Genomic DNA, 14,387 nt, shown 5'->3' with positions numbered 1-14,387 from the left:
GTTCGGAAATACTCGGAAATACTCAGTTCCCGAGTGTTTCCAAGCCTTTCCGAGTGCAGCCGAGCGGTCTACGAGTATTTCCAAGTCTCTCCGGCGCCCCCCCCCCACCTCTGGCCACATGCGGTATTGCATGCCATAAAAGTCAACGTGGAATGAATTATCTTCATTTCCATTGACTTCTATGGGGAAACTCGCTTTGATATGCGAGTGCTTTGGATTGCAAGTATTCTCCTGGAACAGATTATGCTCGTAATCCAAGGTTCCACTGTACATGCAATGTAAAAAAAAGTAACGCAACACAAAGCAGATCAAATGCAGCCACGGAATCAACAGTAATTTGCTGACCTGAGTTTGACATATGTTTCCATTACATGTCAAATGCAGGAAAACATTGACTTTTAAAGTTCATGTAAAAGGACAATCTGTTTTGGCTTATATGCAGGTATGTTGCTTTAAAGCCTAACTCCATCAGATATTTTTTTATTTGTATTTTTTTTATTTTAAGCTGAACTCCAGGCAACCAGTTAAATACACACATGACATACAAATATAGGATATTTTTCTGCCAAAGCATGTGCATTTCTGTCTATCCAGTCCTGAGATTTACCCATCCCTAACACAGGGGTCTACAAACTTTTTAGTACAAGGCCCACATTATATATTTTACAAATATTTATGGGCTGAAAAAAAAAATCAGTTTTATAAATGAATAACTCCCCTCTTACATCAGGTTCCCCATCAGAGTTCCCATTTAAATTAGGTGCACATAAGAGTCCCCCCTTACATCAGGGATGTAATGCAGATCCCCAGAGTTTCTGTTTGAATCAGGTGCACATTAGAGTGCCCTCTTACAATAGGGTCCCCAATAGCGTCCCCCCTAACAATAGGGTCCCCAATAGAGTCCATCCTTACAATAGGGTCCCCAATAGAGTCCCCCCTTACAATAGGGTCCCCAATAGAGTCCCCCCTTACCATTGTAAGGCTTATAGACTGTAGCAGCAGAGCAGTAACTATGGTGGACCAGGAAGGAACTACCTAATGATCCCAACAACCAACAATGGTGATGATGACAATGCAGCAGTAGGGAACCTGTGCTGGAGACTGCAGGGGCGAAGGGTGGCAGAGACCATTGGCAGCCTCTGTTGAACTGAATCCTCAATCTGTGCATATTAAGGATACGCCACTGACTCTCGCCCAGGGGCCACATCTGGCCGCAGCTATAGTTTGGAGACTCCTGCCTTAGCACACAACACAACTCTGTCTGGCAGGGCCAGGGACCTGTTTTCTTTCTACTGCAGTTAAGCAAAATTGCAAGTCTTGTCCCTCCCCAACCCTGTGACTAGACAATGAAAGGAGAAGCAGCTCATCTTTTTCTCAGTCTACACTCTTCTATCAGTCTCTTCCTTGAAATACATTTGACGGATTCCTTGTGTTGCTTCTCCCTCTCCGAGTCTCCGAGATGATGTACTGCAAGTGACTGATAACAGTTAAAATTCAGATACTTGTAATTAAAAATAATAATTATTGATATTGTATTGAATAGAGTTACATTAGTTTGTTTCTTTTATATTGGCCTAAAGTTCAGCTTTCAGACGTATTACCAGCCACTTCTGCTGGCAACATTTCCCTGGACAGGAAGAACGGTTGGACTTGATGGACTTGTGTCTTTTTTCAACCTCACCAACTATGTAAGGGGCAAACTCTCTTCCCCTCTCTATCCAAAATGACAACACAGTTTTCGGCTCTTCTCGGGTCCCTCTTGGCTGCTCCTGGCATAGAATGCATTAAGATAAAAAAAAAAAAAAACTTCTGCCTTTACATCTCCTTTCAGTGTACATAAGCCTAACATAAGGTTGCCAGATTTTCTAAAAGAAAGCTGGGGACATCCCACTGATCACGCTCACTTTTAACCACACTTACAAAACACACCCCAATGCGTAGCCACGCCTATGCAATCATACTATTTTTAACTTCCTGAAACAAGTGGCAGACATTCAAGTTATAAAAACAAAATGCCTTGTGAACCATGATTAGAGAAATGATGATAAATTGTGGATATGTCCAAATTGTGGTAAAAGTGGGAGGGGCTTAAAGGATGCAGGTAAATAAAACCTGAGCGGGGGTCAGTAGTGTGTGACACAAAGAGTGCTTGAGTCAGGTGTAAGTAATGCAAAAGAGTGCACTGGTCAGGAGTAAGTAACCCTCAGAGTACAGGGGTCAGGAGTATGTAATGTAAAGAGTGCAGGGGTCAGGAGTAAGTAATGCAAAGAGTGCAGGGGTCAGGAGTAAGTAATGCAAAGAGTGCAGGAGTCAGGAGTAAGTAATGCAAAGAGTGCAGGGGTCAGGAGTATGTAATGCAAAGAGTGCTGGAGTCAGGAGTAAGTAACCCTCATAGCACAGGGGTTGGGAGTCAGCAATGCAAAGAGTGCAGTTGCTTGGAGAAAGTAGCCTTCAGAGTACAGGGGTCAGGAATAAGTGATACAAAGAGCGCAGGGGTCAGGAGTAAGTAACCCTCAGAGCACAGGGGTCAGGAATAAGTGATACAAAGAGCGCAGGGGTCAGGAGTAAGTAACCCTCAGAGCACAGGGGTCAGGAATAAGTGATACAAAGAGCGCAGGGGTCAGGAGTAAGTAACCCTCAGAGCACAGGGGTCAAAGCTAAGCAATGCAAAGGGTGCAGGGGTTAGGAGTAAGTAATGCAAAGAGTGCAGGGGTCAGGAGTAAGTAATGCAAAGAGGGGTGGAGTCAGTATTAAGTAACCCTCATAGCACAGGAGTCAGGAGTAAGCAATGCAAAGATTGCAGGGCCCAGGAGTAAGTAAAGCAAAGAGAGCCTGGGTCAGGAGTTAGTAATTTAAAGAGTGCTGGAGTCAGTAGTAAGTAACCCTCATAGCACAGGGGTCAGGAGTAAGGATGAGCTCCGGCGTGTTCGCACACCCCACGTGCAGAGCCCTCCAGGAAGTCAGCACTGTGCTGCGCTAATCACAGGCAGTGAGACATTTCCCGATCTCTGCAGCTGCGCTTTGGGTAAATGTCTCACTGACTGTGATTAGCGCAGCACAGTGCCGACTTCCTGGCGGGCTCTGCACGTGGGCTGTGCGAACACACCGGAGCTCATCCTTAGGAGTAAGCAATGTAAAGAGTGCTGGAGTCAGTAGTAAGTAACCCACCATAGCAAGTAATGCAAAGAGTGCAGGGATCAGGAGTAAGTAATGCAATGATTGCATGGGTCAGGAGTAAGTAATGCAATGATTGCATGGGTCAGGAGTAAGTAATGCAAAGTGTGCTGGAGTCAGTAGTAACCCTCATAGCACAGGGGTCAGGAGTGAGTAATGCAAAGAGGTGGGGTAATACCTGGGAAATGTGAATGTATTGTAGAGATGTACTAAATATGTATTTTAGTATGCCCTGACAAACACTTTAAGCTTCACAGACTGAACTGGTTTCACTGTCTATTTATACATGTAATACAACTATGACCTCAAAAACGCCTTCTTTATTTTACAGTAAGGAATATGTCATTCCCAATGACACAACAGTTACAGTTTAATAACAAAGAAAGCTGTATATTTTGTAATCATGCAAACCAATTAGTGGAAGTGGTGTGTGCAAAGTCATTGATGTTTCTGGGAGTGTGACCTTAAAATGCAGCCAATTTTTTTAAAAAGGCTTTTCAATGCAGTCTGTACATAGCCGCTGGTTTCTAGGCTGCAAAGTAGATCAGGCATGCAGAAACTTGAATCCCATTTATTCTTTCATAGTAGCAAAGCTATTTTTATTCAGTTACACTGTTTGTGGCCGTCTTGGTTAAGAGATTATTTATAAAACTGCAAGCAAAGGTTTTTTTTTTCCTGAATAATAGGTTTTGAACCTGTTTCTCTAATATAGCAGGATCACTTTGGATTCTTCAAATATAAATTTGGAGAACAGAAAGTTAATTCACAATTATTTTGCTGAAATATATTGTATACCATTGCAAATGTTATGTGCATACATTAAAGATGGCCATACATTGGTAGATTGTTCATATGAAGAATCTAGACAGTACATTCATTAATGTCATCAGAGACTTTGCAAATGTTGTTCGAAAGTACCTCCAAATGTTGTTTTGCTTTCAACATTTAAATTAGGAACTTTTGGAATTTCCCAAATGAAACCCGCATTCATTCTCATGCCCTGTACACACGGTCGGATTTTCCGATGGAAAATGTGTGATAGGACCTTGTTGTCGGAAATTCTGACCGTGTGTGGGCTCCATCACACATTTTCCATAGGAATTTCCGACACACAAAGTTTGGGAGCTTGCTATAAAATTATCCGACAACAAAATCCGTTGTTGGAAATTCCGACCGTGTGTACACAAATCCGACACAAAAAGTGCCACGCATGCTCAGAATAAATTAAGAGATGAAAGCTATTGGCTACTGCCCCGTTTATAGTCCAGACGTACGTGTTTTACGTCACCGCATTCAGAACAATTGGATTTTCGGACAACTTTGTGTGACCGTGTGTATGCAACACAAGTTTGAGCCAACATCCGTCAGAAAAAATCCTAGGATTTTGTTGTCGGAATGTCCGATCAATGTCCGACCGTGTGTACAGGGCATTAGAATTTTGGTCATTCAAGGAAAAATTGCCATCTCACTTCTTGGATTTTTACTATGAAAGTGGAACAAAACATTATGAAAATAATTCTAACAAAAATTTTCTGGTATATTGCTAGTTTAACACAGGATATACTTCTCTAATTTTGGTAGTCACATGATTTCCACCAAGTAGCAAAAATCTGTATGTATGATTGTAAACTTTTCCATTAACTTTGCCATTGGACACCAGAATATTTGACATCTTTGACGGCTTGTTGGACATCCCATCACAAAACCATGGCATTAATATGAAACTGTAAGCCCCAATGACTATACCAGCCTCCACTTTTCTAGGGAAACTTTCCACAAGGTTTTGGCATGTCTTGAGGAATTTGAGCCCGTTCAGCTAAAAGAGAATCTCTGAGAATAAATACTGACCTGGCTTGGAACCAGCATTCTAATTCACCACAAAGATGTTCAATAGGGTTGGGGTCAAACCATGTCTTTATGAAGGTGGCTTTGTGCACAGGGGCACAGTCATCCTGGAACAGAAAAGGACCTACCCCAATTTGTTGCCACACAAGAAGAAAAAAAAACAACTATTTGGCATACTTCTCAGCAGAGGTGGGGGACTCGAGTCACATGACTTGACTCGAGTCAGACTCGAGTCACCTGTTTGAGGACTTGCGACTTGCTTTACAAAATTAAATAAATGACTCGACTTGACTTTGACTTGTCACTAATGACTTGCGACTTGACTTTGACTTGGGCTATTTGACTTGCAATGACTTGCAATGACTTGGCACCACCAGTTCTGTGTCTTGGCCTAGGCAAAAAACGCCACCAAACACCCCCCCCCCCCCCCACAATAGAAAGCTCCCCCCGAGTCCCGGCTTCGGGGTAGATCAGTATTTTGACTTAATTTGTGACTTGACCAAAATAAATGACTTGACTTGACTTGCTTGACTTCTGGCAGGGACTCGACTTGACTTGCTTGCTTTTCGCCACAGTAACTTGGGACTTGCTTATGACTTGAAGGTTAAGACTTGAGACTTGCTTATGACTTGCACATGTGTGACTTACTCCCATCACTGCTTCTCAGTAGCTGGTTATTTTAGCGGTTGAAAAGTTTTTTGTAACCACCCAGGGCCCGGCATCTGTATGAATTGAAATAGCTAATAAAGGGGGCACTACCAGACTCCTGAAAACCTGTAGGATGAATCTAAAGAATTGAATGAAAAAAAAACACCTTTGCATGAGTGTCTGAGTGTATTATAGTGTTCTGTATTGTTCTTCTGGTTTGAATCTGAATGTCTAGTAAGACCTTAACCACTTGCTTACTGGGCACCCAAACCCCTCTCCTGCCCGGACCAATTTTCAGCTTTTAGCGCTGTCACTCTTTGAACGACAATTGCGCGGTCATATAACACTGTACACAAATGACATTTTTACCATTTTTTTTTCCACAAATAGAGCTTTCTTTTGGTGGTATTTGACCACCTCTGGGTTTTAAACTTTTTTTAAAAAAATTTAAAAATGACCATTTAAACAAAAAAAATACAGAACCGTTTTATATTTTGTTAATAAATTTTGCAAACAGGTAATTTTTCTCCTTCATTGATGTACGCTGATGAGGCTACACTGATGGGCACTGATAGGCTGCACTGATGGGCACTGATAAGGCAGCACTGATGGGCACTAATAGCTGGCATTGGTGGGCACCATTGATAGGTGGCACTGGAGGGCACTGATAGCTGGCAATGATGAGTGGCAGTGATGGGCACTGATCGGCACTGGTAGGTGACACTGATAGGCAGCACTGCGAGGTGGCAATGATGAGGTACTGATTGGCACCACTGGTGGGCATTGATAGGTGGCACTTGTGGGCACTGATAGGTGGCACTGATGTACTGTGGGCACTGATTGGTGGGCACTGTTTGGGCACTGTGGGCAATGATTCGTGGCACTGATTACTGGCATTGGCAGGCGGTACTGGTGGGCACAGAGGCTCTTCCTCTTCTGGGCTGATGTCCCTGCAAACAGAAGCCGGTGATCGTTTTTTTTTCTTCCCACGCTGTCAGCCTGAGCAGAAAAAAAAAAAACGATTACCGATCCTCTGTTTACATCACGTGAACAGCTGTCATTGGCTGACAGCTGATCACGTGGTAAGGGGCAGGAATCGGCCCCTTACTCAGATCTGTGATCACCCGAGTCTCATTGACTCGGGTGATCACAGCGCACGCCATGCGACCGATTCAGGGGGGCGTGGCCAGCTTTGAAAGGGGAGGCCATCAATAGACGGCCTCCCGGCAAAGCAGATCCGCGCTGTAGCCGTCATTCGGCTATAGCGCGGATCTGAACAGGTTAATGCATATATCGGGGGTCTCCAAACTTTCTAAAGGGACCAGTCTATTGTCCTACAGACTTTAGGGGGGCCAGACTGTGCCAAGCGGGTGTAAATAATGCCTGATCTGATGATATCTATTTGAAGGCGAAAATGCGTTAGGCAGGTCCTGATGTAGGATGCAAGCTTGCTACAAGCTGCGGCCATTTTGACTATTATATTTTGATGCCTGATTTTATTGGATGTTTGTAAGTATAGTTTTTAAATAAAGGAATTTTATCTTCCTACACATGCTTCACTATGGGATTTTTCATTTTTTTTTACCTTGCTGAGCTTCATGTGATCCGGGAGCAGACATATATGTAAACGTTGTAGAAAGCACCAAAGTTGATCCACGTTGCAGCAATTAGTACAACTGCTCCTTGTTCAGGGAACTAGCGCCATCCAAAAAAAAACGTTTTATTGGTATAAACTAGCGCCATCCATCTGGCACTTCCGCATGGCAGCCTGGAGGCATTGTGTACACTTTTAAGTGCTTTTCCAGACTGCAACACAGAGGAAATAATTTTCTGTAATTGAGCTCCAGTTACATAAATAGCAGCATACTTTATTAAACCGATAATTCTATTTAGTTGGCAATAATTGAAGAAAAACAGGTCAGTCATAAAATGGGGAGGAGGAGTTGAGGTTTGCTGGTTAGTCATCTATTCAGTGTATTGCTGTTATTTTTTATATTTATTGGGTAACTAAGGAGAACAACATTTTCACTTAGTTTTTTTTCAATTCATTATTTTTATTAGCACCAATTTTAGTTTACAGCACTTGGAACAAAAATAACTAAATACATATTGAGAAAAAAACTGCCATTCTTTTAATACAGTGTCATTTAAGTGATTGTAAAGCTTTGTTTTTTTTAAAAAAAACAAAAACAAACATATCATACTTACCTCCACTGTGCAGTTAGTTTTGCACAGAGTGGCCCTGATCCTCGACTTTTGGGGTTCCCCGGCGGCGCTGGTAGCTCCTCCCCGCATCGTGTAACTCCCTAGGAGAAGCGATCTCCCGAGGGGTTACCTTGCGGGTGCACTCCCGAGTCCAGCATTTGCGTCCATAGATGCAGAATGCTGGACTCAGCCCCGCCCCCCCCCCCCCCAGTGCCTGCGTTGTTGGATTTTATTGACAGCAGTGGGAGCCAATGGCTGCGCTGCTATCAATCTATCCAATCAAGAGCTGAGAACCCCAGACGGAGAGGTACAGCGCGTCTCCGCCGAGGGGTCGGGGGGGGGGGGGGGCGGTCACTGTCAGAATTTTTTTCACCTTAATGCATAGGAACACAAGGGTTATAACCCCTTTAACCTGTAAGCGCCATTCCTCATATATTGGCACATTTGAGGAAATACATTTTTATGCGATTAGCTTGCGTGCAATAAACAACATCTTGTTAGTTGCTATCCTAATTGTTGGTATGTATGTTTCTTTTTCTTGGCACCCCATTAAACTTATTTTAGGGTCCCTTTGTACCTGTGTTTGATATACCCGGTTAATAGTATCAATTATTTTTTGCTAGTACCTAAATAATTTGGGACATTTCCATAGCATATGCAGTCAGATGTATCTCGTCTACCCCAGTAATACAATTTAACTGGGTTATATATACCCTATGGATTATGTATAATAGTGTTAAAGTTTGCTGCGGTAAAACTGATACTGATTGTACTTGTTCCAAAATATTTTGCCATTGTTCATCTGTTAGATCTCCTAGGTCCTTTTCCCATCCCCGTCTAGCTTGACCGGCAGCCTTTCCCTGGAGTTGGCCACTTAAATAGCCATATATTTTAGAGATAATGGCCTTTTTCAATTGTATCTTTGCGATTAAGTCTATTAATGACATATTTTGAACTTTTAAATTCTTTCCTTTAAATTAGATCTATAAAGCATTTCTTAATTGTAAATATTGAAAAAAGCTGTTGGTGGGAAGGAAATATTATTTTTGTAGATTTTGATATGTTTTTGGAACCCCATCAGAATATAATTGGTCAATATATTGAATCCCCGATCCTTTCCATGCCCTGAATCCTTCTAGTTTATTTATCCCCTTATACTTTATATTCTGCCATAGAGGAGTATAAACTGAAATGTCTATATATTGCATTTTTTATTTCAACACTAAGGTGGGTCTTTGTATAACGTTTCCAATGGATCCAGATTCCAATTGAGCTATTAAATTATAACAAGAGGGTCGAGTCAAAAGTATTGTTTGAATTGGGTTCGCCCTGTCTACATTGTCCCATCCCACCATCTGTTGCAGTTGAAAAGCAATAAAATACTTGTTTGCATTTGGCACAGCAAGTGCCCCCTTATCTTTGGGAAGTTGAAATGTAGAAAGCTTAATTCTAGAAATTTTACACTTCCATAGTAGGATACAGAACAGGGAATCTATTTTTTTAAACAATTTAAGGGGAATCCACATAGGAGGATTATGTAGAATATAAAGTAACTGAGGGCCCCGGAACATTTTAATCAAATTTGCACATCCCACCAGCGATAAAGGTAATTCAGTCCATATTCTACTCTTCGCATTAAATTTATCTAAAAGTGGCGTCAAATTTTGATTCAAATATTCCTCGATTTTAACCGCTTCAGCCCTGGAAGATTTGGCTGCTCAATGACCAGGCCATTTTTTGCGATTCGGCACTGCGTCGCTTTAACTGACAATTGCGCGGTCGTGCGACGTACCCAAACAAAATTGACGTCCTTTTTTTCCCCTTTTTTTTCTTTTGGTGGTATTTGATCATCTCTGCGATTTTTATTTTTTGCGCTATAAACACAAAAAGACAATATTTTGTAATTTTTGCTATAATAAATATCCTCATTTTTTTTTTTTTTAAAAAAAAGCAAATTTTTTCTCAGTTTAGGCCGATATGTATTCTTCTACATACGGTATTTTTGATAATAAAAATCGCAATAAGCGTATATCGATTGGTTTGCGCAAAAGTTAGAGCGTCTACAAAATAGGGGATAGATTTATAGCATTTTTATTATTTCTTTTTTTTACTAGTAATGCCGGAGAGCTGCAATTTTTATCGTGACTGCGACATTATGGCGGACACATCGGACAATTTTTACACATTTTTGGAACCATTGGCATTTATACAGCGATCGGTGCTATAAAAATGCATTGATTACTGTAAAAATGTCACTGGCAGTGAAGGGATTAACACTAGGGGGCGATCAAGGGGTTAACTGTGTTCCCTAGTGTGTGTTCTAACTGAAGGGGGATGGGACTTGCTAGGGGAAGAGAGAGATCGGTGTTCATACTTTGTATGAACACACGATCTCTCTCTTCTACCCACAAGCGATCGCGGGAGTCTGGCGGTCATCGCAACCGCCGGGCACACGCATCAGCCCTGGAGGCACGCAGCAGGCTTGCGCGCCCCTAGTGGCCACAAATAGAAGCGACGTAACATGACGGCGATTCACGCAGCCGAGCCATGTTGCCGCAGTACAATTGCGGCGGCTGGTCGGCAAGCGGTTAAAGGAGACCCAAATACCTAGATACTTAAAAGACTTAGCTATTCTAATCTGATTTACCTTCTGTGGTAGGATTGAAGACATCTCATCTAGTGGGATCAATACGGATTTGTCCCAGTTTATGCTGAAACCCGAGAAGGAGCCAAAGGTCTCTATCAGGGTTACAGCAGAAAGTAGTGATTCATCCGTATCTCTCTTAGTTTAGCAAAGAAGCTGATCTTCGGTCATCCAATTAGTGCAGGCAAAAATCATTTTATTTATTATTATTTTTCCTTGCACATGATTGGCTGCTTACAGTAAAGTAAGCAATGATTCTTATAACTTCATTCAGTAAGCTTAGTGATCATAGCCTTTGCAAAGTGAACATTCTCCACTCTTTTAGGAAACAAATCTAATAGATATAATACCCAAGTATGCTTCATGTTTACTCAGATTGACTTTCAGAATGTCTAATAATATCCACTAACCAATCAAATTCAACTGACAGCCAGGTTAAAAAAAAGAGAGAATGTAATTGGTTACTAAGAGCACAAGAAACATTTACCCTGCAGGTTTCTTTTGAACATGATCCAGTTTTTCTTGAATAAAACTACATATTTAAATAGGATTTCTGCTTTTCCTTAAAAAAGTCAGTATCTAAGCTCTCATACCAGTCTGTAACCACTCCCCCTTGCAGCTTGTAGCGCCCTCTAGGAGCCGTTGATAAGTTAGTTACTGCCCCAGGAGACCTACTGCCGACTAGGTCGGGCTACTACTACTCTTGTACCACTGAGGGACTCAATGGACTCATTACCAGCCTGTGACGACAGGGCCTACCAGGCTGCTCTCAGTCACATGGCCAATAGGAGCCATTTAGTTTTATTTGAGCAGTTGGTCCCATATTTTTTTTATGCTAATTCAGTGGTTCATTTTTTTTTTTTTTCATAAGCTTGGTCTCTTAGATTTTTGCACTTATTTTAGGAGATAATAAGTTTTATTTCAGCTGCTTGGTCTCCTAATGTGTTTTACTGCTTCCCTGAGTAGGCAATTAGTCCTTTCAGTAGCTTGATCTTTTAGTACTTTGCATATCTTTTTGATATATTGTAGTATAGGTTTTCTATATATTCTTTCCTTGTTTAACGTGGCTAAGTGGGTAGCACTTTCACCTAGCAGCACCAGGGTCATCAGTTTGAATCCAAACTACGGCATTACCTGCCTGAAGTTTTCATGTTCTCCCTGTGCCTGTGTGGGTCTCCTCTTGGTATTCAAGACTTTCTCCCACACTCCCAAGACATGCTGGTAGGTTAATTGGCTCCTGTCTAAATTGGCCCTAGTATACTGAATGTATGTATAAATTGGAGTTAGGGTCCCTAGATTATAAGCTCCCTGAGGGCAGGGACTAATGTGAATATACAATAAATATGTAAAGAACAGCATAAATTGAAGGCCCTATATAAGTAACTGTAAAAAATAAATAATAATAGCATATCATTTGTATACCTATTTCTAATTTAACCAAGACAACTGACATTCATGTCAGTCATGTCATGTCACAAAAATTGTTATTGATGATATTCTAGAATTATTGGTATATACATATTAAGATATAATTTTTCATCAGTATGACTATATTTTATGTGTGTTCTTGTAGCCCTGATGAAGGGGGGAGTGGTATTGCACCCGAAACACGTTTGCTTTTTTTTTTTTTTTTTCAAAAATAATTAAAATTATCTTTGGCTTTTTTATCTGGTTTTGGTCTGGCACACCTTTCTCCTTTTCTTAAAAAAAAAAAAGAATTAAGAAATGTTTAAATCACATGACTAAGTGAACAGAATAATACATTCTTTAGAAATACATCTAAAATTCATGTATTTGGACTGGATTCTTTTGTTTCCAATTATTTTTAATAAATTATTATACAAATATCAAACTTTACATATCATTCCAAAAACATATATACAAGTCATTCAAAAACACAAGAATGGATCACTTCAAGTAAAGAAGAAAAGGCCCATATTCCATTGACTCACTCCTCTTCCCCCCTCACACATCTCTCTCCCCCACACCCCTCATACAAAATCCCCACTCCCTATTACAAAACGTGAGAAAAAGAAAGAAAAAAAAAAAAAGTAATATTTGTGTATAGTGAATCTTTATCCTTTCCCCCTTTTCCCTTTCTTATCCTTCCCTTTTATTTTAAGGGGGGATCAGAACCCTCCACCCCCATTTCCCCTTATTCCCTCCCAGGTTACCGAATACCCCTACCGAATTTTTTATTCCCATTCTCCCTTTCTAAACCATGAATTGCTGCGTGCGGCGAAAATTTAATATACATTTTTTTTTTTTTTAACATTTTAAGAGGGTGTATCTAGGGTAGGATAACTACTCGTAGCCCCCCCCAGATTCCAAGCAAGAAGGAAAAAAATAAATAAATACATATTTTTAACATTGTGTATAATGAATCTTTATCTTTCCCCTCCCTTTTGATTAAGAGGGGGAGTCACAACCCTCTACCCCCATTTCCCCTTATTCCCTCCCAAATTATCGAATACCCCTACCAAATTTTCTATTCCCCATCTCCCTTACTAAACCGTGAATTACTGTGTGTATCAAAAATTTTAATATATTTAATTTTAAGAGGGTGGATCCAGGGTAGGATAACTACTTATACCTCCCCCTAGATTCCAACCTAGAACCAACCCCCCCTCAAAAAAAGGGGGGGGTGAGGAGGGAACAGAGGGAGGGCCTCTAAAAAACGTTCTCACTACCCATGTAACACAAGTAAATCAAGGATTGTTTGAATTCCAACCAACTCTTCCAGGTCCTGTAGAATCATAATTCAGAATCATTTTGAAAATATATTAGTTCTTCCATTAGCCTAGTTTTATCAACTTCCCTAAACCAATCCTTTATTGTTGTTATTTTCTTTGATTTCCATTGCTTTAGGATTAGTGCCTTTGCTGCATTTAACAAGAATGGAGTAATTGCTGCTCTATAGTTTTTCCTTGAGTCACCCATTGCAGGGAACAGACATTGCCAAGGGTCTTGCCCAATTTCAGCCCTACTGATCTTCTTAATACTTCCTCCCAATATGGCTGGATCAAAGGGCATTGCCACCATATATGAGCATGGGTTCCAACGTCCCCACATTCCCTCCAGCACAGAGGTGAAACATCAGGATTGATTTTATGCAATTTTTAATGGAACATAATACCACTTAGTTAATAGTTTATAATTCATTTCTTTTGTCCTTGTGTCTGTTGAAGTGGAATGTAAATAATCAATAACTTTACGTCTGGACTGGATTATTTTCCAGAGTGTTGCTTTAATATAGCTAAAATAAGATATCCATGTATTGAATTAGGCTCTTTGTTAGTACAGACGGGACTTGGAGCTAGAAATGTGGATGCATAATCACTTCTGCCTTACAACTAAAAACCTGTTCAGTTACTTATGGGTATAAAGTGTCTCATATTAATAATGGCCTTTATCTTTATTTAGGTCAGACCAACCCCCCAGCAGCAGCTCCGGTAAGTCAAAATCTTGTTTTTATAATGAATCATAATCTTCTATTTAAGCAGTACAGGCATACCCCACTTTTAAGTATGCATTGGGGTTTATTTACTAAAGCTGGAAGGTGCAAAATCAGGTTCACTGCTGCATAGAAACCAATGAGCTTCCAGGTTTTATTACCAAAGCTTAATTGAACAAGCTGAGGTTAGAAGCTCATTGGTTTCTATGCAGAAATTAGCCTGATTTTGCACTTTCCAGCTTTAGTAAATAAACCCCATTGTGTACTTAAACGTGGGGTATGCCTGTACATAGAAACAGATGACATGGTGTGCTATCATTTGTATGTGTCTAGGAAATGTTCTGCAAAAAGAGGAAAAATATGAGGAAGTTATGGGGTAATGTTTCACAAGCATGAAAGAGGGTTCTGACCATTAAT

At 40.7% G+C, this 14,387-nt stretch overlaps 1 protein-coding gene across 1 annotated transcript in view; it reads left to right on the top strand.

The window, feature by feature from the left end:
• The window catches only part of LOC141110645 (cell adhesion molecule CEACAM1-like), a 140,144-nt gene that overhangs the window by 92,382 nt on the left and 33,375 nt on the right, over nucleotides 1–14,387 (top strand). The window contains exon 7 of the mRNA XM_073602112.1: nucleotides 13,940–13,968. Within this exon, the coding sequence (XP_073458213.1) occupies nucleotides 13,940–13,968 (29 nt within the window). The remainder of the gene's footprint in view (nucleotides 1–13,939; nucleotides 13,969–14,387) is intronic.

This window comes from Aquarana catesbeiana, linkage group LG10 (assembly GCF_042186555.1).
Source record: "Aquarana catesbeiana isolate 2022-GZ linkage group LG10, ASM4218655v1, whole genome shotgun sequence".
Taxonomy (NCBI): domain Eukaryota; kingdom Metazoa; phylum Chordata; class Amphibia; order Anura; family Ranidae; genus Aquarana; species Aquarana catesbeiana.
Note: the sequence above shows the minus strand (reverse complement) of the source record. Positions and strands in the feature narration are given on the sequence as shown.